Raw genomic sequence first — 23,735 nt, 5'->3', positions numbered from 1 at the left:
AAAAAACCAAGAGAACCAATTACAATATTAAAAGGAAACAGAGGAAGGATAGATTTGGGGCCAATTATATTCCTGTTTGGGTTTTTGTTACTATAAAAATGGAAATATCAAAGATTTTAAAAAACGAGTATGGTAATATAGTACAAATCTGCAAATGATGAATCAGTAATTATATCTTTATATCACACAGGATATGTTTGTGATATCGATGTTGTATTAGTGCACTGTGAATTAATTAATTAATTTTGAGATTGAGTCTTGCTCTGTCACCCAGTATGGAGTGCAGTGGTGCGATCTCAGCTCACTACAACCTCTGTGATATGATTTGGCTGTGTCCCCACCCAAATCTCATCTTGAATTCCTATGTGCTGTGGGAGGGACCTGGTGGAAGGTAATTGAATCATGGGGGCAATTCTTTCCTGTGCTGTTCTTGTGAGAGTAAATAAGTCTTACAAGATCTGATTGTTTTTGTTTTGTTTTTCAAGACAGAGTCTCACTCTATTAGCCAGGCTGGAGTGAAGTGATGTGATCTCAGCTCACTGCAGCCTCTGCCTCCCAGTTTCAAGTGAGTCTCCTGTCTCAGCCTACCAAGTACCTGGGATTACAGTTGCCTGCCACCATGCCTGGCTAATTTTTGTATTTTTAGTAGAAATGGGGTTTCACCATATTGGCCAGGTTGGCCTTGAACTCCTGACCTCAGATAATCCGCCTGCCTCAGCCTCCCAAAATACCAGGATTACAGGCATGAGCCACTGTGCCCAGCTGAGATCTGATGGTTTTAAAAATAGGAGGAGTTCCCCTGCACGAGATCTCTCCCTTTGCCTGTTACCATCCGTGTAAGACATGACTTGCTCCTTCTTGTCTTCCATCATGATTGTGAGGCTTCCCTAGCCACATGGAACTGTAAGTCCAATTAAACCTCTTTTCTCTGTAAATTGCCCAGTCTCAGGTATGTGTTTATCAGCAGCATTAAAATGGATTATTACAGTAAATTGGTACCAGGAGTAGGGTATTGCTGAAAGATACCTGAAAATGTGGAAAGGACTTTGGAACTGGGTAATAGGCAGAGGTTGGAACAGTTTGGAGGGTTCAGAAGAAGACAAGAAAATGTGGAAAAGCTTGGAACTTTCTAGAGACTTGTTGAATGGCTTGGCCAAAAATGCTGATAGTGATATGGATAATAAGGCCCAGGCTGAGGTGGTCTCAGATGGAGATGAGGAACTTGTTAGGAACTGGAGCAAAGGTGACTCTTGTTATGTTTTAGCAAGGAGACTGGCAGCATTTTGCCCCTGCCCTAGAGATTTGTGGAACTTTGAACTTGAGAGAGATGATTTAGCGTATCTGGCAGAAGAAATTTCTAAGCAGCCAAGCATTCAAGAGGTGACTTGGGTGCTGTTGAAAGCATTCAGTTTTAAAAGGGAAACAGAGCATAAAAGTTTGAAAACTTTGCAGCCTGACTGCCATAGAAAAGAAAATTCAATTTTTGGAGGAGAAATTCAAGCCAGCTGCAGAAATTTGCTTAAGTACGGAGAAGCCAACTGTTAGTCCCCAAGACAATGGGGAAAATGTCTCCAGTGCATGTCAGAGGTTTTCACAGCAGCCCCTCCCATCACAGGCCTGGAGGCCTAGGAAGAAAAAGTAGTTTCATGGGCTGGGCCCAGGGTCCCCAGGCTATGTGCGGCCTGGGGTTTGGTGCACTGCATCCCAGCTGCTCCAGCCGTGGCTGAAAGGGGCCAATGTAGAACTCAGGCCCTGGCTTCAGATGGTGCAAGCCCCAAGCCTTGGCAGCATCCATGTGGTGTTGAGCCTGCAGGTGCACAGAAGTCAATAATTGAGGTTTGAGAACCTCCACCTAGATTTCAGATGTATGGAAATGCCTGGATGCCCAGGCAGAAGTTTGCTGCAGGAGTGGGGCTCTCATGGAGAACCTCTGTAAGGGCAGTGCAGAAGCGAAATGTGGGGTCACAGCCCCCACACAGAGTCCCTACTGGGGCACCATCCTCCAGACCCCAGAATGATAAATCCAGCAACAGCTTGTACCGTGCACCTGGAAAAGCCACAGACACTCAATGCCAACCTGTGAAAGCAGCAGGAGGGAGGCTGTACTCTGCAAAGCCACAGGGGCAGAGGTGCCCAAGACCATGAGAACCTACCTCTTGCATCAGCATGACCTAGATGTGAGACATGGAGTCAAAGGAGATCATTTTGGAGCTTTATGATTTGACTGCCCTGCTGGATTTTGGACTTCCATGGGCCTGTGGCCCCTTTGTTTTGGCCAATTTCTCCCATTTGGAATGGCTGTATTTACCCAATGCCTATATCCCCATTATGTCCAGGAAGTAACTAACCTGCTTTTTTTTTTTTTTTTTTTTTGAGAGAGGGTCTTGCTCTATCACCTAGGCTGGAGTGCAGTGGCGCAATCTTGTCTCACTGCAACCTCTGCATCCTGGGTTCAAACGATTCTCTGCCTCAGCCTCCCAAGTAGCTGGGACTACAGGCGCACACCATCATGCTTGGCTAACTTTTGTATTTGTAGTACAGACGGGGTTTCACCATGTTGGCCAGGCTGGTCTCGAACTCCTGACCTCAGGTGATCCACCCACCTCAGCCTCCCAAAGTGCTGGCATTACAGGCGTGAGCCACCATGCCCGGCACCTGCTTTTGATTTTATAGGCTCATGGGTAGAAGGGATTTCCAACTTGTCCAGTTGCCTTGTCTCAGGTGAGACTTTGGACTGTGGACTTTTGAGTTAATGCTGAAATGAGTTAAGACTTTGGGGGACTGTTGGGAAGGCATGATTGGTTTTGAAATGTGAGGACATGAGATTTGGGAGGGGCCGGGGTGGAATGATACGGTTTGGCTGTGTCCACACCCACATCTCATCTTGAATTCTCACATGTTGTGGGAGGGACCTGGTGGGCGGTCATTGAATGATGGGGGCAAGTCTTTTCTGTACTGTTCTCGTGATAATTAAGTGTTATGAGATCTGATCATTTTAAAGAGAGGAGTTTCTCTGCACAGGCTCTCTTTCTTTGCCTGCTGCCATCCATGTAAGACATGACTTTTTCCTCCTCGCCCTCTGCCATGATTGTCAGGCTTCCCCAGCCACCTGGAACTGTAAGTCCAACTAAATTTCTTTCCTTTGTAAATTGCCCAGTCTTGGGTATGTCTTTATCAGCAGCATGAAAACAGACTAATGCACTCTGCCTCTCAGGTTCAAGAAATTCTCATGCGTTAGTCTCCCGGGTAGCTGGGACTACAAGTGTGCACCACCACATGTGGCTAATTTTTGTAGTTTTAGTAGAAACAGAGTTTCACCATGTTGGCCAGGCTGGTCTTGAACTTCTGACCTCGAGTGATTTACCCACCTCAGCCTCCCAAAGTGCTGGGATTACAAGCATGAGCCTCTGGACCTGGTCTGCACTGTGAATTTATAATCCCAGTGATTAGATATAGATATTAATGTTATCCGTTTTCTTTTTACCTTAAATATTTTGTTTGTTTTTAAGAATAATAATTTTTAAATATTTGAAGATATAAATATCCTTAATACTTTTAAAGTCATGTTAAAAATTCTTCTGATTTCAAAAACAATGAAATATTGATAATGTATTTGGAAATTGTAGAAATATGAGAGGGTCCTAATTTTGAAAATGAGGCACTCTGATACAGGTCAGTTGTACAAGGACATCAGTACATTAGTACTGGTGATTTCTTCATGTTTGGCAATTATAGTCAGGTACTTCTTTTATGAATTTAAAATTAGTAATTTATTTTATGACCAACTTTTCAGGAGCTGTGATTGTGAAAGTCTTTTTGCTACTGTGAGTTTTATCCAGTCAGAAACAGAAACCAGTTGTAAGCAATTACTTGTATTGCTGCAAACAATTTTTAAAACCTGCCAAATAAGCAATGCCTTACTATTTAAAAGAAAAAAAATTCATTGGTTTAACTCCATAGTTCTTTTTTTTTTTTTTTTTTTTTTTTTTTGAGATGGAGTCTCGCTCTGTCACCCAGCCTGCAGTGCCGTGGCACCATCTCAGCTTACTGCAACCTCTACCTCCCAGATTCAAGCGATTCTCCTGCCTCAGCCTCCCAAGAGTAGCTGGAACTACAGGCCTGCACCACCATGCCCAGCTAATTTTTGCATTTTTAGTAGAGACAGGGTTTCACCATGTTGGCCAGGCTGGTTTTGAACTTTTTACCTCAGGTGATCTACCCACCTTGGCCTCCCAAACTGCTGGGATTACAGGTGTGAGCCACCATGCCACGAAAGAAAAAAAATTCAAATTTCATCCCTGAAAAATTGTCTCCTTCATGATATCAACACCTGTGGAAAGAAAAGAAAAAAGAAAACATTAACTCCTTCAAACTAACCTGATAAGGTTTACAAATACAATAAATCCTCAATATTTAAAATAGTATAGTGCCAGCATGTGAATAGACAGTTCAAGGCAATGTAAAATAAATTCTGAAATTGGCCCATTGTAGTTTAGACTTTTGATTCTGAGAAAGGTGGCATTGTCCTCATGAATCTCAATGAGGCTTAAACTGACCCCCCTATTTAATAGCACAACCTTCCACCACATCCATCCCCAACATTCCTGCTCCCCCTTATCCTGTTCTTGTCTTTCTATAGCCCTTACCACCTCCTCACACACTGTATCATTTTTTTAATTGTTGGAATCCCCTTGCTTAAATGTAGGCTTTTTATTTCATTCATGATCTATTCCAAGCATCTAGGATAGTGCTCACCATATATAGCAGATACTTGATAAATAATTGTTAAATGAATGAATCTCAAATCAGTAGTGAAAGATGTAACATACTATACTATAAGTGACACTGGACAATTGATAGCCATTTGGGGAAATACAGGCAAACACATTGGTTCTAGACTTTACCTCATACACCAGGAAAAAACCTAGATGGATTAAAGACTTAAATAGAAAGATAATAACCATAAAAGTAGTTCAGGAAACCATGGGGAAATTATTGTATAATCTTAGAATGGGGAAACTTTGTCAAAATATCATACAAAATCCCAAAGCCATAAATGAAAATATTATAAAACTACAATAAACATATTCAAAGACAAATTTAAAACTAGGAAAAAAAAATCACAACTCAATCTTTCCAATATGAAAAGATTGCCTATAAAATAGATAAGAAAAAGACCAGTAGCCTAATAGAAAAATTGGCAAATGGGCCGGGCACGGTGGCTCAAGCCTGTAATCCCAGCACTTTGGGAGGCCGAGGCGGGTGGATCACGAGGTCAAGAGATCGAGACCATCCCGGTCAACATGGTGAAACCCCGTCTCTACTAAAAATACAAAAAATTAGCTGGGCATGGTGGCGCGTGCCTGTAATCCCAGCTACTCAGGAGGCTGAGGCAGGAGAATTGCCTGAACCCAGGAGGCGGAGGTTGCGGTGAGCCGAGATCGCGCCATTGCACTCCAGCCTGGGTAACAAGAGCGAAACTCCGTCTCAAAAAAAAAAAAAAAAGAAAAGAAAAATTGGCAAATGTTGTGAATTAAAAATCCATAGAATAAAAACCAATGAAGGAAATGAAAAGATACCCAATTAAAATTACATTGAGATACTGTCAGCCTGATAAGTTCAAAAGCTTGATGACATACTGGGATGGTAGATCTATGAGAAGTACAAACTCTCAAACATTGTTGGTAGAAATGTAAATTGGTATACTTGTTATGAAGCACATTACAGTGGTATCCATCAGCATATACACTATTTTTTTTTTCAAATTATTTATTTGTTTTGAGACAGGGTCTCACTCTGTTACCCAGGCTGGAGTGCAGTGGCATGATCTCGGCTCACTGCAACCTCTGCCTCCTAGGATCAAGTGATCCTCCCACCTCTGCCTCCTGAGAATCTGGGACCACAGGCGTGCACCACTATGCCTGGCTAATTTTTTTCTATTGTTTATAGGGATGGAGTTTCAACATATTGCCCAGGCTGGTCTCAAACTCCTGAACTCAAGTGATCTTGCCTCAGCCTCCCAAAGTGCTGGGATTACAGGCGTGAGCCACCACACCTGGCTCATACACATCCTTTCACACAAATTCTACTTCTTTTTTTTGAGACAGAGTCTTGCTCTGTCACCAGGCTGGAATGCAGTGGTGTGATCTTGGCTCACTGCAACCTCCCCATCCCTGGTTCAAGCAATTCTCCTGCCTCAGTCTACCAAGTAGCTGGGATTACAGGCATGTGCCACCATGCCCAGCTACTTTTTGTATTTTTAGTAGAGATGGGGTTTCACCATGTTGGCCACGATGGTCTCAATCTCCTGACCTCATGATCCACCTGCCTCGGTTTCCCAACAATTCTACTTCTAAGAATTTATTCTTGTTACCAATCAGGATTAGCTAGGTTAAGTTGAGGTAATAATCTCAAAACATCAATGGCTTAAAATTACAAAGGGCTTTTAAAAATGTCTCTCTAGGGCCATGGAAAGACTATCCTTTAAAACATATCTTAAGTGGCCTTGCCCGGTTGCTCATGCCTGTGATATCAGCACTTTGGGAGGCGAGGCTGGTGGATCACCTGAGGTCAGGAGTTCGAGGCCAGCCTGACCAACATGGAGAAACTCTGTCTCTACTAAAAATACAAAAAAAAAAAAAAAAATTAGCTGGGCGTGGTGGTTCATGCCTGTAATCCCAGCTACTCAGAAGGCTGAGGCAGGAGAATTGCTTCAACCTGGGAGGCGGAGGTTGCGGTGAGCCAAGATCACACCAATGCACTGCAGCCTGGGCAACAGGAGCGAAACTCCATCTCAAAAAAAAAAAAAAAAAAAAAGAAAAGTTTTAATAATTGCTGTGTTTAACAACTGGCTTGTAACATTCCTGAAAATGCAGCAACCAGCTCTTATGACCTCTTTTGGTCTGGCTCCAGCACGCAACTGTGCCACTGCCTTCTCCTTTGCCCATAGTTTCCAAATAAATAAGTAGGGTAGGGAAGAGGAACTCCCTTTCTCCTACCCTTAGACTTCTCTGAGCAGGTGAACAAGTCACACGGAAGTTTTGTGAGAGGCTTCACTGGGAGGCAAGAGAATGAAAGCCTCTGTGTTCCCCAGAGACTTCCTTGCATCTGGCCAGCTCACTGCTGTCTTGGCATAACTTTGGGAGGGTCATATTCCCCATTTGGGGTATGACTGAATGTTTAAAAAGTGGGATAGGCTGCATTACTGCCAGTTTGTAGTTGGTGGAAAGAGGGAGAAAAGAGCCTGGCACATCCTCTGTCCTTCCTCCCCTCTTCTTTTTTTTTTCCTTTTCTGTTGTCACCATCACATTCCTTGATGTCATTCCTGCCATTGTGAGCTGACAGGCCCTCCCGGCCCTGGTGGACAGCCCGTAAGTAAGGAGGGGAGAAAGAGCTGGGGAGGTGGGGGCAGAGCACATCAACATCTTGCCGTTGGGCTGGGTCTACGTGGAGCCCCAGAAATGTTCCCCAGCCCATTCTTCCCAAGAATCAATGAGTAAAATCAGGGGCTTCCCACCTGAGGTCAGAGAACCAGGCCCTGGAGTGGAACTTGGGGTGGAAAATGGCCTTCTTTGTCAACTAATTCATTCTCCAGAATTCAACTTGTTCTCCAACTCAGTGGTGTTTGAAAGCAACTTTATCCAGGTACCCTCGTGGCGCTCAGGGCCAGCTGTCTTTCTCTTTCCAAAACTTGTTCCTAGGGGATGGTTATGAAATGCTGTGGCCTTTAAAAGCCCTGGGGAGGACAAAGAAGCCACCAAAGCTAGAGAAAATCAAGTGTCTGGGTCCCATGTTCACCTCCATTATGTGGTATATTGAGGATTCCTGCAGGTCATCTGCTTTAAGGAAATCGATTTATACCTTACAAAAGGAGAGATCAGAGCTCAGTCTCCAGGCAGGATTCACAGGCCCTTTCTGGGCCACTTGTCCAAACTAGATGGTTACAGGGAATGAAGGTTGCTGTTAGAAACTCTGCTCTGAAATCCAACCTCCTCACTCTGGGATGGTTTAGAAACAGCCTTATTTGAAAGCAAAGACACTGGGTAAATAGGCCTTGCCCAGATCCTACCATTCCCTAAAAGGGTGGTGGTGACATGACTAATGGAAGTGAGCCTGGGATGGAGCCACAGGGAGTGGAGGGTGATCGTTTTCGTAAGTATCAAGTCTTACACAGGTGCTGCCTGCCTCCCTCTAGCGGTCTAGCCGGAACCTGTGCTTCTGCACAGGAGAGCATAACCAGTTAATAAGCCGGTAAGCACACACTAAACATCTACTGCATGCAGAGCTGGAGGTGCAGAGAAAGATCAGAGAGTGTCCCTGGCCAGGAAGCCTATGAGTTTGGTTTACCTGTTACTTGGTAACTGTCTAAGCAAGCTGTATGTCAGAGAATTTGGGCCAGCCGATGCCCCAGGCATGGCTGCAGAGAGAGTTAAAGGCATTCTTTCTGGACTTTGGCAGTTAAGGAAGGCTTTCCAGAAGGGTTGTAAGCCATTCTTTAAGAAACTGCTGAAATTTAGGTAAGTGGAAGAGCAGCGGGGAGTATATCCCAGACAGAGGGGCTTCAGAGTACCTGAGGAAAGGCAGGGAGACTGGAATGCAGGAAGGTCTGCAAGACACAGACCCATTCAAATGGAGGGGGAAAGTGGCCAGAGGTTATAGGAGAGAAGGTGGGAACAGTTGGAGTTGGGTCTTGGGCTTCATTTAGAGACTCTTTACAGAGCAGTGAGCTACTCCCTGATGGAGTCCCCAGATTTTGGAGAGCTGTGTTTATGGCTCCTGCTGCTCCTGTGCTGCCCCCAGGAGATGTGTAGTTGGGTGATCAGCTGGCAAATCTGGGGTGAGCTCATTCCTAACATACCCTTGGTGGAGACAGAGCAGTAACATGGGAAATCCAGTCTCAGGATCTAATTTCTAGTTATTTCTATTTGGGTGTAATGATTTGGCTGCAAATATGTTCTCTTAATGTGTTTTCTGTTTTTTTTTTTTTGTTTTTTGTTTTTTTTTTTTGAGATAGAGTCTTGCTCCATCACCCAGGCTGGAGTGCAGTGACGCAATCTCAGCTCACTGCAACCTCTGCCTCCCAGGTTCAAGCAATTCTCCTGTCTCAGCCTCCTGAGTAGCTGGTCTATAGGTGCCTGCCACCACACCTGGCTAATTTTTGTATTTTTAGTAGAGATGGGGATGGGGTTTCACCTTGTTGGTCAGTCTGGCCTTGAACTCCTGACCTCAGGAGATCTGCCCTCCTCAGCCTCCCAAAATGCTGGGATTACAGGCATGAGCTACAGCACCTGGCCTCTTAATGTGTTTTCTTTGGCCTGATATTAAAACTGTTTAGATTATCTGAATGGACACTAAGTGACCAAGGTAGCAGCAAACTCAGATCCTGCTGGGGAGAGGCTGACTCCCACAGTAAAGTTCAAAGTTAGATTTTTTAAAGAAATGTTTTGATAGAGACAGGGTCTCACTATGTTGCCCAGGCTGGTCTTGAACTCCTGGCTTCAAGTGATCCTCCTGCTTTGGATTCCCAAAGTGCTGGGATTATAGGCATAAACAACCACACACAGCTCAAAGTTTACTTGAAGTGATGCAATCCACATATTAGTTATAGTTATCATTGTCACGGTACAGTTACACTGCTTCCTCTCTCCCGTCTCCTCCACATCACCATCACTATCATCATCCCAAAGCAGCGTCACCCACAAACATTTATTGGGCACTTACTCTCAATGTGTACAATCCTCTGTGTTTTGCAGAGGACATGAATTTCATTCCTCAACATGGGCTCCAAGAAGTGTCACATTTTTTTTTTTTTTTCAAAATCAAAAATCACTTTTCTTGGAACACCATCTGGTCAGGCTGGTGGGAAATTACATTTCAGCCATCCCCTGGGCTTTCCCTTGTCCCCACTTCCACCAAGGACTGTGCAATGGTGTCGATGGTTTTACAAAGTCTAGAACATTAGCTGGGCATAGTGGCTTGTGTCTGTTATCCCAGTACTTTGGGAGACTGAGAGGAGAGGATCAAACAGGAATTTGACACCAGTCTGGGCAACATAGTGAGACCCCATTCTCTATTTTCTTATTTTTTTTTTTTTTTGAGATGGAGTGTCACTCTTGCTGCCCAGGCTGGAGTACAGCAGTGTGATCTCAGCACATTGCAAGCTTGCCTCCTGAGTTCAAGCAATTCTCCTGCCTCAGCCTCCCCATAGCTTGTATTATAGGCATGCACCTCCACACCTGGCTAACTGTATTTTTAATAGAGACAGGATTTCTCCATGTTGGTCAGGCTGGTCTCGAACTCCTGACCTCAGGTGATCCGCCTGCCTCAACCTCCCAAAGTGCTGAGATTACAGGCATGAGCCACAGCACCTGGCCCCATTCTCTATTTTCTAACAAAGGTGTAGAGCATTGGGAGAAGGCCCTCTGGCCTTGGGAACATAGGGGTCCCTCCTCATACATTCCTTACCCAGGTCCCTGTGGCTCCTTAGTGGCCATACCTCTGGTGCTTTTCTGCCAGACATGCACAGTGAGGTGGGGGGTGTCTTAGCTGAGACATTGTGCCCAGTGCCAGGCCACGCATCCAGTCTTTCTGTCCTGCGACAGCCTCCTGGTGCTTTCAGAGAATAGGTCCTCATTCCACTCAAGACCCAGCAACAAGATGGCCCCTTCCTCATCCTGGGATTAGTGCTCCAGACCTCCCTCAACTCAAGCTCTCTGGGTCTTCCCCACTCAACAGCTCTTTCCTCACTTTCCTCCCCTTCTGGACTTTGTTCACACAATCTCCCTTCTAGGCCACTGGAAACCAGGGCCGGCTTCTCCTACCCAAGAGTGGGGGAATGAAAACTTCAATGCCACTCAGCTTTTTCTTGCTAGCGCATCGTTTTACAGTTAGATAAAACAGAGGACACAGAGAAGGATAACACAGGGCTCCTGAGGCCAAGGACCTCGAAGTCTATTTGGGGAAACCAACGAAAAGGATCAATAGCAGGTCAGGACCCAGCCCCGTGTGCCGTACACCTGCCCCCAGATGAAGTGCCCCTTTCCAGCATCTGTATCTTTCCACATCTTGTTTTCTGCTTCTTTCTGACCCACATACCTCGGGCTGATTTCTAGGTCACTAAGCCCGGGAACTGGAAAGATGTCTATGAAAGGTCTACCACGGTGATCCTTGGGGTGACCTCCTCAGTGCCCTCCCTGCCACTCCCCAATGTCCTCCTGATGGCCAATGTTACCTGGCCCCAGGGTCCGTTTTCTACCTGGAACACACCTGGTGATGCCCCAGTCGTCACCCTCAGCAGGTAAAGGCTTGAGGGAGGGGCTGGAAGGGATGGAATGATTGACTGGGACATGCATTGCTTTGTAGCTGGATTTTAGATCAAAAGAAAGGACAGTGTTCTTTAGTACATAAACTCTGTAGAGCTCATTCATTCATTTGTTTAGCAAGTATGTATGTATGTACATATGTATGTATGTATGTATTTAGAGACAGAGTTTCACTCTTGTTGCCCAGGCTGGAGTGCGGTGGTGCAATTTTGGCTCACTGCAACCTCCGCCACCCGAGTTCAAGTGACTCTCCTGCCTCAGCCTCCTGAGTAGCTGGAATTATAGGTATGTGCCACCACAACCAGCTAATTTTGTATTTTTATTAGAGACAAGGTTTCTCCACGTTAGTCAGGCTGGTCTTGAACTCCTGACCTCAGGTGATCCATCCACCTCTCGGCCTCCCAAACTGCTGGGATTACAAGTGTGTGCCACCACGCCCAGCCTAGCTAGTATTTATTTAGTGTCTGTATATACCAAGCACTGTGCTTTGTGCAGGGATAGGGCAGTATGCAGTCTTTGTCTAGAGCCTAGTTTTTGAGAATCTTGGCTTCCTTTTGTGTAAGAGAGAGAGAGTGTGTGTATGTGTGTGTGTGTGTGTGTAAACACATTTCCATGTCTTTTAAAATCTTTTTAAATATCATTTTGATAATTTCTATTCAGTTATATAAATGAATTAAAATTTACTTGACCAGTCCCCTAATATTAGACGTTTAAAAATGTTTCTTTTTGTCAATATAGAGGGGATTTCCAAGGAAAAGGTGGGGATATGAAAGTCAAACACAACCATGAAGTGCTGAGATTAAAAAAAAAATACTAGATCTACAGGAGACATCCAGCCTTTTCCTTGCCCTTTCAACACAGTAAATCAGGATATAGGGAGAAAGAGTCCTAGAAATTGAGTCAGGAAATCTTAGTTCCAGGTCATACTTAATAAGATCTAAACTTGGGCGAATCACTTAGCCTCTCTAAGTCTCAGCCTTGAAATCTGTAAAGTGGAATTAATTATACTTATCTTGGCAAGACACAGTGGCTCACATCTGTAATTCTAGCTCTTTGGGAGGCCAAGGTGGGAGGATCACTTGAAGCCAGGAGTTCAAAACCAACCTGGGCAACATAGGGAGATCCTGTTTCTACCAAAAACTTCCAAAAAAAATTAGCTGGGTATACTGGCACACACCTGTATTCCTACTAAAGTCCTGGCAATTGGAGAGGAGTCAGTCTTAGCAATCACCTGCACTTTCATTACACGAGCTTTTTCCCTTCAGCATTCCCCAAGCAGAGAGGTAGGAGGCCAGTGATGCTGAGCCACCTCTAGGTGGGCACCCACATGGTCAATTGAAGCCACGGGCTCCCCCATGGGAATGTCCTGATTATGCCCAGGCTTCTCCCCTTGAAGTATGTGGAGCTACGAATCTATGACCGGCTCCAACGCATCCTGAGGGTTAGGACAGTGACCGAAAAAATCTACTACCTGAGGCTCCACGAAAAACACCCAGAGACTGTGTTTCAATTCTGGATCCGCTTGGTGGAAATTCTGCAGAAAGGCCTGTCCATCACCACCAAAGATCCGAGAATCGAATTCACTCACTGCCTGGTGCCCAAGATGCCCACCAGCTCCATGGAAACAACAGTAAGTGGGCCTCACTCCGGGACCTGTCGAGAAATAAGTATATATATATATGTAAGTGCGTGCGTGTGTGTGTTTATGTGTGTATAGACACGTTTCCATGTCTTTTAAAAGCCTTTGTAAATATCATTTTGATAATTTCTATTCAGTAATATGAATGAATTAAAATTTAATCAGTTTCTAATGTTAGACATTTAGAAATCAATCTTTCTTTCTTTCTCTCTTTTTCTCTCTTTCTCTCTTTCTTTCTTTTTTTTTGAGATAGAGCCTTGCTTGTCACCCAGGCGGGAGATTAATGGTGTGATCTCAGATAACTGGAACTTCCACCTCCCAAGTTCAAGTGATTCTCCTGCCTCAGCCTCCAGAGTAGCTGGGATTACAGGCACATGCCACTACGCCCAGCTAATTTTTGTATTTTTAGTAGAGACAGGGTTTCACCATGTTGGCCAGGCTGGTCTCAAACTCCTGACCTCAAGTGATCCACCCGCCTTGGCCTCCCACAGTGCTGAAATTACAGGCATGAACCACTGTGCCTGGCCTTTGTTTATTATTGTAAATAATGCTAAAACAAATATTTATGTGTATCATCTACATTTCTGGTAATATTCTCAGATTGGTTTTTAGAAGTAGAATTCAAAGAGCATGAACACTTTCAAGGCTCTTAACACATATTATGAGATTATTTCCATACAGATCATACCAAATTATACTCTCACCAATACGAGTGTCTGTGGGCCAGGCGCAGTGGCTCATGCCTGTAATCCCAGCACTTCGGGAGGCCGAGGCAGGTGGATCACCTGAGATCAGGATTTCAAGACCAGCCTGGTGAACATGGTGAAACCCTGTCTCTACTAAACATACAAAAATTAGTCGGGTGTGGTTGTGGGCCCCCATAATGATACTGGGGAGGCTGAGGCAGGAGAATCGCTTAAACTGGGGAAGCGAAGGTTGCAGTGAGCCAAAATCGCACCACTGCACTCCAGCCTGGGCGAAAGAGTGAAACTCTGTCTCAAAAAAAAAAAAAAATTAGTACCTGTGTCACTGTGTATTCTGTTACAATTGAGCAGTAAATGTTTTAATAAATTTCCTAGTATAATAGGTAAAAAAAAAGGGGGCATCTCTTTGATTTTCAATGAGTTTCAGCATTGTTATGTATATATACATATGTAACAATTGTTACATTGTTATGTATTTATAGCTATATATATATAACACAAGATTGTTTATATATATTATATATATCAATGCCACATATGTATATATATGTATATATACAATGCCATATATGTATATACATGTATATATACAATGCCATATATGTATATATGTATTTATGGCATTGTCTGTTGTATTCTTTGGCCATTTTTCTATTGGCAATCTTGTGTTTCTCTAAATTGATTTGTAAAATAAAACTTTTGATACATCAGAATTTTTGACCCTTTAATTACAAGCTTTTGCAGATATTTCCTCAAGTATTTGCCCTTCTTCTTTGGTTTATTTGGGGTATGTCTTGGACACGCATAAGGCCTTTCCAGGTCCTGCTTGGTGTAGAAGCACAGGAAGGAAGGCCAATAGATGAGACTGTCCAAAACCTTCAGATTTCAGAATCTAAATGCTTTTCTTCTCTTACTCAAGTTGTGTGCTTCACGTATGTTGTCATTGACTTTGAGGGTCAGCAGTTATACAGCCTGACAGCTCTGCCTCTGAATATTCAGATCTGCACTCTGGACAGAGCAGCCACTGTAGTTGACCAGGGAGCGTGTGTGACCCTGCCAGGGGTCCCATTTTTATGTCTGGTGATTCTGGGGGCTTAATGCTGAAGGAACAGATTCCCAGGGCTAGGCTGTGAAACTCAGCTGCGATAGGGGTTTGTGATATTACAAAGTTCTGCCCCGAGGAGGCCAAGAACACTCTCAGCAGACACCTGACTCTAAATTTCTCCATCCAGCCTGAAAACAGCCTCCTGTCAACCCCTCAGCCCAGCGAGACTCTCATGCTGCTGGCGGCTGAGCAAACCAGTGGCAGTTTCTCATGGCTCTCAGGAAAGCCCCAGCTCACAGCAGACAGGTGGGTGCTTCGTGGGGTCAGCTCCAGATCCCTTCCTCCAGTGTGAAGTCATGGGGTCAATGACACCCTCTACCAACCTAGCTCAGTTCCTTTGTATTCTAGATAGTTATGCACATGGCTTTTTCTGTCAAAAAAAAAAAAAAAAAAAAAAAGCCATGTGCATGACCATCTAGAATACAGGCTTACATTTATTGTAAGCCTGTCTTTGAAAACAAGGACTTTGGCTCTTTGATCTCAATATTCACTCCCAAGGCAATCCCCAGTGTTTTCTAATGACAGGTGTTCAATAAAAGGAGTGAGGGATGAGAAAATTAATGCAAAGAAGTGTAAGCTAACAAAGCAGACTCATGGTGGAGTTAGCTATTGACTATTTCCAATCCAAGCTCGCAAGGGTCCCTGGGGTAACACCCTAGTTTTCTCGGCCTCATCTGCCTCTTCTTCTTTTATTTTATTTTATTATCACTATTATTATTATTTTTGGAGACAGAGTTTCACTCTTGTGGCCTAGGCTGGAGTGCAATGGCCTGATCTCTCGGCTCACTGCAACCTCCGCCTTCTGGGTTCAAGCGATTGTCCCACCTCAGCCTCCCAAGTAGCTGGGATTACAGATGCCCGCCACCGTACCCACGTAACTTTTTGTACTTTTTGTTTGTTCGTTTTTGAGAAGGAGTCTTGCTCTGTCGCTCAGGCTAGAGTGCAGTGGCACCATCTCAGCTCACTGCAACCTCTGCCTCCCGAATTCAAGCAATTCTCCTGCCTCAGTCTCCTGAGTAGCTGGGATTACATGTGCCTGCCACTGTGCCTGGCTAATTTTTGTATTTTTAGTAGAGATATTGTTTCACCATGTTAGCCAGGCTGGACTCGAACTCCTGACCTTGTGATCACCAGCGTTGGCCTCCCAAAATGCTGGGATTACAGGCATGAGCCACCATGCCTGGCCATTTTTTTTGTATTTTTAGTAGAGTCTCATGTATTTCACCATGTTGGACGGGCTGGTCTCGCATTCCTGACCTCAGGTGATTTACCCACCTAGCCCTCCCAAAGTGCTGGGAATACAGGCATGAGCCACTGCACCAGCCCTCACCTACCTCTTCTGCAAAATGGACAGAATAAGGGAAACAACTGGTAGCTCCAAAATTTCATTAATTTACTAACTAATAATTATATTAGATTCTTTCTGTAACAAGTGTTAGAAACTCAAAGCAAGATAGTGCAACCAATATGCTGAACAAGTGCAACTTGTAGGGTATCATCAGAATGCAAATTTATTTTGTCTGCCCTTCAAAGCTTTTTCAGTGGGAGAAGTTTTCCTCTTGCCCCTGGATAAAAGCTGGCTTTCTGGGCAGGCCACAAGCATATGGGCTTTCTCTGAGAATATAAAATGTCCTTTGTCCCATTTAAATTGCAAAAGCAGCCTCAATTCTGAAATTAAAATATCTAATGTCTAAAAATTATCAAAACTCTGAACTTATCACACCTTCTCCTTAGCTCCCTATCAAGGTGACCTTTCCTAGAGGGGAACTGGGTTGTCACTTTTCTTTTTCTGTTTCCTGTTTAAAGTTAACTTTTTTCCTCTTAGGAGCGTCTTTCCTTCCTTCCCTCCTTCCTTCCTTCCTTCTCTCTCTCTCTCTTTCTTTCCTTCCTTCCTTCCTTCTTTCTTTCTCTTTTTTCCTCCCCTCCCCTCTCGTTTCCTTTCCTTTCAACGGTATCTCACTGTGTTGCCCAGGCTGGAGTATAGTGCCATGATCTTAGCTCACTACAACCTCAATTTTCTAGGCTCAAGCAATCCTCCTGCCTTGGCCTCCCAAGTAGCTGGGACTCCAGGCACACACCATCACGCCTGGCTATTGTTTTTTTTTATTTTTAGTAGAGACAAGGTCTTGCTATGTTGCCTAGGCTGGTCTCAAACTCCTGAGCTCAAGTGATTCTCCCACCTTGCCTCCTAAAGTGCTGGAATTACAGTCATGAGCCATCACAGCTGGCCAGGAGCTTTGTTGGGTTCTTTGAAATCTCTTTTTGACCCCTCAACTGCAACACTTCCCTTTCATCTGGCCGCCCAGCAACTACCTGCCCCCTCCCCTGGCCAGCTGTGGCCCTGCAGGGTCCATGCCGTCCCAAGCACTAGCTATCCCATCACCCCTTTAAAGAGTCCTCTTGGGTAGGGCTTACAGTGGCTCCAGGCTTGTATGTACTTTCTCTCTCTTTCTCTGGCACAGTCCACATCTGGTCCTCAGGAAACATCCCCTCATATTTTGACCAGGCACTGGAGAGGAAGACCTTGCTTCCTAGACTCAGAAGCAAATATTCTCCCAGAGCCCAGGAGCCATAGCTCAAGCTCCCTGGGTTGTCCCAGGAAGGCCCTCTCTTTCAGCTTGAGGAGAAGGAGCCAGCAGCTCTTTACAAAGGACTCTCCCCATGTGACAGCCCAAGCCCTTGGTTACCAAGGCTGGCAGTCCCTTAGGCAGCCCAGCTCACTCACATTTCCCTGATCGTAAATTTTTGGTCCCCTGGATTTTGTCTTTGAGTCATAATACGTTAGATTCACAACACATTGCAGCAATGCTTAAGGTTCGAAGAGTTGTTTGTTCCTCCAGCAGGGCAGGCCTTAGCTCCGGGCTCCCTCCTCCTCTCCTCTGTGGCTTTCTCTCCTCAGGTTGCCTTTAACATCATTCCATATACACATATTTTTACTGCCCCGCATTTCCACATTTCCACATATGTTCAAGGCACTGGCGCTGGAAAAAGGCATAATTAGAAAGTGGGTGGTTTTTTTTTGTTTTGTTTTGTTTTGAAATGGAGTCTTGCTCTGCCACCCAGGCTGGAGTGCAGTGGCACCATCTTGGCTCACTGCAAGCTCTGCCTCCTGGGTTCAAGCGATTCTCTTGCCTGAGCCTCCCAAATAGCTGGGATTACAGGTGTGTGCTACCGTGCCCAGCTAATTTTTGTATTTTTAGTAGAGACAGCGTTTCACCATGTTGGCCAGGCTGGGCTCGAACTCCTGACCTCAAGTGATCCACCCACCTTGGCCTCCCAAAGTGCTGGGATTACAGGCGTGAGCCACTGTGTCCAACCAAAAGTGATTTTTAAGTTAAATTTTAACAATGTTTTATTTTTCTTCTGTTGCTTTCAATAACCCCAAAATTCCCTGGCCTCCAACAGGAACAATGACACTGCCATTGAAACAGGCAACTGCAGAAGCTACAAGATACCCTCGCCAGTGGCATCTCCAATCAATTTGAATATACCCATGAGAGCTGCTTTGAGCCACAGCCTCTGGGAACAAGAGGACCCTCGTGAGCACTTTCTACAAGTTCCTGCAGCAAGTTCCCTAGGAGAGCACTTCTGGGGACCCTGACACCAGACAAAACATGCTCTTCCTGGCACGTGTGTACTTGCTACCACCTCTTATAACACTCCTTTCCCACTGTGGGTCAGGGGACCATGGGAGAGGTAAGATGGTGTTTCCAACAAGGTGCTTCTGTACTTCCGCCAATAAACCTGCAAGTGAGTCTCTAATTGTTGTAGGTTGTGCTATTGGGAGGCTCCAGTTTGGGAAAGGACTAACTGAGAACAGAAGCACCGTTTTTGGAAAAATAGGTGGGAAAAACTACTGTCTGTGTATCAGTCCATTCTTGCATTTTTATAAAGAAGTACCTGAGACTGGGTATTATTTATTTATTTATTTATTTATGATGGAATCTCACTCTGTCGCCAGGCTGGAGTGCAGTGGTGAGATTTCGGCTCACTGCAACCTCCGCCTCCTGGATTCAAGCAATTCTTATGCCTCAGCCTCCCGAGTAGCTAGGATTACAGGCATGAAGCACCACACTCAGCTAATTTTTGTATTTTTAGTAGAGACGGGGTTTCACCATGTTGGTCAAGATGGTCTCAATATCCTGACCTTGTGATCCTCCTGCCTCGGCCATGGTGGCGCGTGCCTGTAATCCCAGCTACTCGGGAGGCTGAGACAGGAGAATTGCCTGAACCCAGGAGGCGGAGGTTGCGGTGAGCCAAGATCGCGCCATTGCACTCCAGCCTGGGTAACAAGAGCGAAACTCTGTCGCAGAAAAAAAAAGAAAGATGAAGAGAGAGCCAGAATGACAGAACGGCAGCCCCAGGAAGCAGTCAGCTCTTACTAGAGCAAGAGACAGGACTCTGCTAAATGCATCTCCACAAAGATCAAATTGATGGAATACCTGATGTGTTTGAATGCACTAAGAGAGTCATACATATGGCAAAGTTTAGGGGTGTGTTAGGAACAGGACTATTAAACCAAGCAAACAAAAAAGAATATAACTATTTACTCCAACAGGAAGAAGTTGTACCAAAAAAAGAAATATAATTTAAGTATGTACTATATCTTTGACTATTCATAATACTGTATACATTGAATACAGATTGAGTCAAAGTAGAGGATGGTTGAAGGGCAATTTGTGGGGTGGGGGAAAGGGAGAAGGAAAAAACAGTGAAGATTAAATCCTTCTCTTCCATGGCTGGAAGTTCTGTGCCCCAGAATTCCCATGGTTCCTGCATGTTCTCCAAGCTGATCTACATCTAAGGGCTCATTGCCTCTGGTTTCGAGGTGGATTTGGCCAGTGGAAGGCCCAGGCAGGAGATCCGAGAGGATGAGGAGAATGAGGTCGGGACTACTATTCCCTCCCTTGTGGTCACATAAGGTAGGCTGTTAACAGAGGGAAACTGTCAGAGGCATTTGAACCAGAGCAACTCCATCTTGATTGGGAGCTGGGTAAAATAAAGCTGATAGCTACTGGACTCCATTCCCAGGAGGCTAGGATTTCTTAATCAAAGGATGAGATAGGAAGTTGGCACAAGATACAGGTCACAAAGACCCAGCGGATGAAACAGGATGCAGTAAAGAAGCCAGCCAAGACCCACCAAAACTAAGATGGTGATAAAAGTGACCTCTGGTCTCCCCACTGCTCATATGTGATAATTATAATGTATTAGCATGCGAAAAGGCTGCTATTCTCTAATAAACTTGCTTTCACTTTATGCACTCTCCCTGAATTCTTCTTGGACGAGGTCCAAGAACCCTCTCTTGGAATCTGGATCAGGACCCCTTTCCGGTAAGAAAACTGCTCCTCTGGTGGTGGCTTCCTCTACTAGACTCTCCTGGATCCAGTAACCACTCCCTCCCATCACCCTTCAGATCCCTTGTATGGACTCAGCTAACTGGATGCCCCCTTCCTGAATTGTGTAACGTGAGCAGGAACGTCAGTCATCTCCATGCAGGCGTGGCAGTGGGGACACCATCCTGGCGAGGCAGTTCCAGCTGTGAGACAGTTGCTGGGCTTCCCTCCAGCTTCCTGCTTTTTGGTTCTGGCCTATTCTCCGTTTCTCCGTGCCTGGTTCCCTTAATCATCAGTTGGTGTGGAGAGCTCCCCAACAGTCTTCCAATAAATTCCCTTTGGCTTGGGTTGGCTGCACGCTTTCTATGTGTAGAACCATGAAGTCTAATTGATGTGCTTCTGTGCCCAGAGATGTGGATGCTGTGTAGGGAAACATGCCAACCATATGTGTCTATTCATTGTGTATCTGCCAGTGCCTGGGTCCGTCCTCCTAGACTCACCCAGTTAAAGTGTCTGTTTCTTGTTAAATAAATCCATTTCTGCCATAGCCAGCTCTGGCTGCTCCACATCGTTTCTCCCACAAAACAAGGGAAGAAACAACAGCTCTTGCTGACTGGGCTCATCTTTGGGTGTTAATTTCATCTTCAAAGATGAAATTAACACCACACAAAGGATCAGTAAAACTTCTAATGAGCAACATACACACCATTTAAAAGAGAAAAGAAACAAAACATTGTTATCCAGAGTCAAGTAAACTCCGCCAGAACATGACTTGTGCAAAAACAATCCTCAAGACAATGTAAAAATGCTTCTTAAAGTTTCTGAGATGGAATTCAGAGAAAAGAGAAAACACCCTCAAGGAATAACACCCAAATGGACGCTCTTAAAACTGTGATGGAAATGAGACGAAAGCTTCACAAATGCCTCTGTAAGTCTTGAGAAAAATAATAAGCGGAGGGTTAATTTGGGCTGTACGGATGCTGATGAGGCAGCAGGCAGGGAAGCAGAGAAGCTGGGAGCATGAATGCATAGAAACGCGCGGTTCTAGGGGATTCATGAATGACCTCCCAGAAACACAGGTCATCGAAACACAGGGGGCCCATCTCAAGAAATCCAACATCATGGCTTCAAAAGTGGTTCCAATCACTGAGAGTGGTACAGCTTCATAATCTGAAATGAGCATTTAGAGTTATTAAGGCTGAGGCCATTTACAGAAGCTGTAACCTGAGTGGAAACCACCAGAACTACCACAAACTACATAGCCTAAGAGAAGGCGGTTCTGGATTTTGCTCTGTCTCTGATTCCTGCCTGATTTAGAACAAGTCAATTTATTTCCCCATTGGGCATTCTAATAGAAAATTAGATAATTTCCTTTCAGTAAACTATCACTGAATTTTTAAATTATATCCAAACGAAACACTGTTTCTGGTGTTAATAATTGCAATAGCAGCCAGAAACACACCATGTATCCATGACATGCAAATAAATATTCACAGTTGGTGTATTCTAAGTTGCTTTTATAACCTTTCTAAAGTCTCCAAATTAGGTACACTGCCTTGGACAAGGAAGGAAAGGAATGTCTGTGACATCCATCCCTCCTCTCACTCCGTTCGAGGGCCATATCTGGATGCAAGAAGAATGCGGTGTTTTGGGGTCCTGCCACTCTGTCTGCAGCCATCATGGTACCTAAGCTTAAGTTCCGTGAGCGGAAGCTGCTGGAGCAGGTGGACTTCCTGCACTGGGAGGTCACGGACCTGCACAGGCTGCCTCCCTGGCTGCGGAGGGAGGCTGACACGCTCTGCAACCAGCCAAGCCTCCCATGCCAGAGCGGCCCAAGCACTGTTGGACAAGCTGTACTCTCTGGGCCTGGTGCCCACACACAGCTTGCTCAAACTCTGCGACATTGTCAGGGCTTTATCCAGGCCTTGTGCCTGGATACCCACTGCCTCCTGCCCACCGTGCTCCTCAGGCTTCAGGGCTTTCATGGAGCAATGCCATGTGTGCATGGGCCCCTGATGTGGTTACCGACTCCACCTTTCTTTGTCCTGTGCCGCATGGAGGACTTTGTTGCTCATCCAAGTTCATGGCACATGCTGTGGTACAACGAGGAGTGCAACGACTTCGGTCTGGAAGACTTGCTGGTCTCCCAGTCTCCACAGCTGCCTGTCTTTTACAGATGGGAAAACTGACGCTGGAGATTCCGTGAGGGCGCTCTCCCCAAGAGTGTCAGCCAGTTGTAGGTTCTTAGATTACTCAACGGCAGGCCATGCACAGAGCCAAGGCGGGGAGAGGGCGTGGTCCCTATTTCCCAGAAATTTTTCTTAGTGTTCTTAGTACTTGGATTACTGATTATTAAATGACTGTGCCTTGGGAGACAGTGGAAAGTGATTTGGTGCTGCACTGTAGAATTCTTAGCTTGTGTTGGAAACTTTGTAGCATAAAAGCAAGAACTCCAGCCTGGCATGGTGGCTCAGCCTGTAATCCCAGCACTTTGGGAGGCTGAGGTCAGCAGTTCAAGACCAGCCTGGCCAACATGGCGAAACCCGTCTCTACTAAAATACAAAAAATTAGCTGGGCATGACAGTGTGCACCTGTAATCCCAGCTACCCGGGAGGCTGAGGCAGGAGAATGGCTTACACCTCAGAGGCAGAGGTTGCAGTGAGCCGAGATTGTGCCACTGCACCCCAGCCTGGGCGACAAAGCGAGAATGTCTCAAAAACAAAAAGAAAGCAAGAACTCCACATATCCCCCAACCCTGCCCTGCCCCACACACCCCCGTTGCCCTTCATGGTCTTGTAGCAGGACTGGTTCAATTGACTCAATTACTGCAGAGATTTGAACCCTTCTCTGATCCCAGCACGATCCCCTGACATTGCCCTGACTGACTCCAGAGGCCTTCCCTGGACAGCTGGACCTGCTTCCCATATTCCTTGATATTATCTGTTCACGTTTTTCCAAATATCTTTCACTTTCTCTCTCTCTCTCTCTCTCTCTTTGTTTTTGAGACAGAGTTTCACTCTTGCTGCCCAGGCTGAAGTGCAATGGCATGATCTCGGCTCACCACAACCTCTGCCTCCCAGGTTCAAGCCATTCTCCTGCCTCAGCCTCTCAAGTAGCTGGGATCACAGGCATGCACCACTGTGCCTGGCTAATTTTGTATTTTTAGTAGAGACGAAGTTTCTCCATGTTGGTCAGGCTAGTTTCAAACACCTGACCTCAGATGATTCACCTACCTCAGCCTTCCAAAGTCTTGGGATTACAGGCGTGAGCCACCGTGCCCAGGCTCTCTCTCATTTTAAACACCAGACAACTAAATCTTATCACTGTAAGCATTTTTTTCTTTTCTTTTTTTTTTAAGCATGCTTTTAAAGAAAATATTTGCTGGACATGGTGAATCATGCCTATAGTCCCCGCTACTCAGAAGGCAGAGGTAGGAGGATCACTTGAGCCCAGGACTTCAAAGCTGCAGTGAGCTACGATCACACCAGGGCACTCCAGCCTGGGCAACACAGCAAGACCTGGGCAAGACCCTATCTCTTAAAAAAATAATAAGATAAAATATTTAATCTTTTCCCTGAAAAATTTTCTAGAACTCAACATGTTCTTCCAGCCTTCTTAAATCTGTGTACC

At 45.2% G+C, this 23,735-nt stretch overlaps 1 protein-coding gene across 1 annotated transcript; it reads left to right on the top strand.

Annotated features, from left to right (window-relative positions):
- The first annotated feature begins 7,491 nt into the window (after nt 1-7,491).
- On the top strand, nt 7,492-18,370 carry GARIN1A (golgi associated RAB2 interactor 1A). Its single transcript, XM_012473962.2, has 5 exons — nt 7,492-7,644; nt 11,112-11,296; nt 12,702-12,951; nt 14,897-15,015; nt 18,175-18,370. Exons 1-5 carry the CDS (start codon nt 7,492-7,494, stop codon nt 18,368-18,370), a joined length of 903 nt encoding a protein of 300 aa, XP_012329385.2.
- Nucleotides 18,371-23,735: the final 5,365 nt, after the last annotated feature.

This window comes from Aotus nancymaae, unplaced genomic scaffold (assembly GCF_030222135.1).
Source record: "Aotus nancymaae isolate 86718 unplaced genomic scaffold, 86718_ANA_hifiasm-v0.15.2.pri h1tg000002l, whole genome shotgun sequence".
In the NCBI taxonomy this organism is placed as follows: domain Eukaryota; kingdom Metazoa; phylum Chordata; class Mammalia; order Primates; family Aotidae; genus Aotus; species Aotus nancymaae.
The sequence above is the reverse complement of the archived record's forward strand: the minus strand, read 5'-3'. Positions and strand labels throughout refer to the sequence as shown.

What these genes read in the sequence shown, in the direction of transcription:
- GARIN1A (XM_012473962.2), top strand. Translation starts at nt 7,492, where the DNA reads ATGAGTAAAATCAGGGGCTTCCCACCTGAGGTCAGAGAACCAGGCCCT. An exon ending in TTGAAAGCAACTTTATCCAG is followed by an intron (nt 7,645 to 11,111) that starts GTACCCTCGTGG and finishes GCTGATTTCTAG; the next exon opens with GTCACTAAGCCCGGGAACTG. An exon ending in CCAGTCGTCACCCTCAGCAG is followed by an intron (nt 11,297 to 12,701) that starts GTAAAGGCTTGA and finishes GATTATGCCCAG; the next exon opens with GCTTCTCCCCTTGAAGTATG.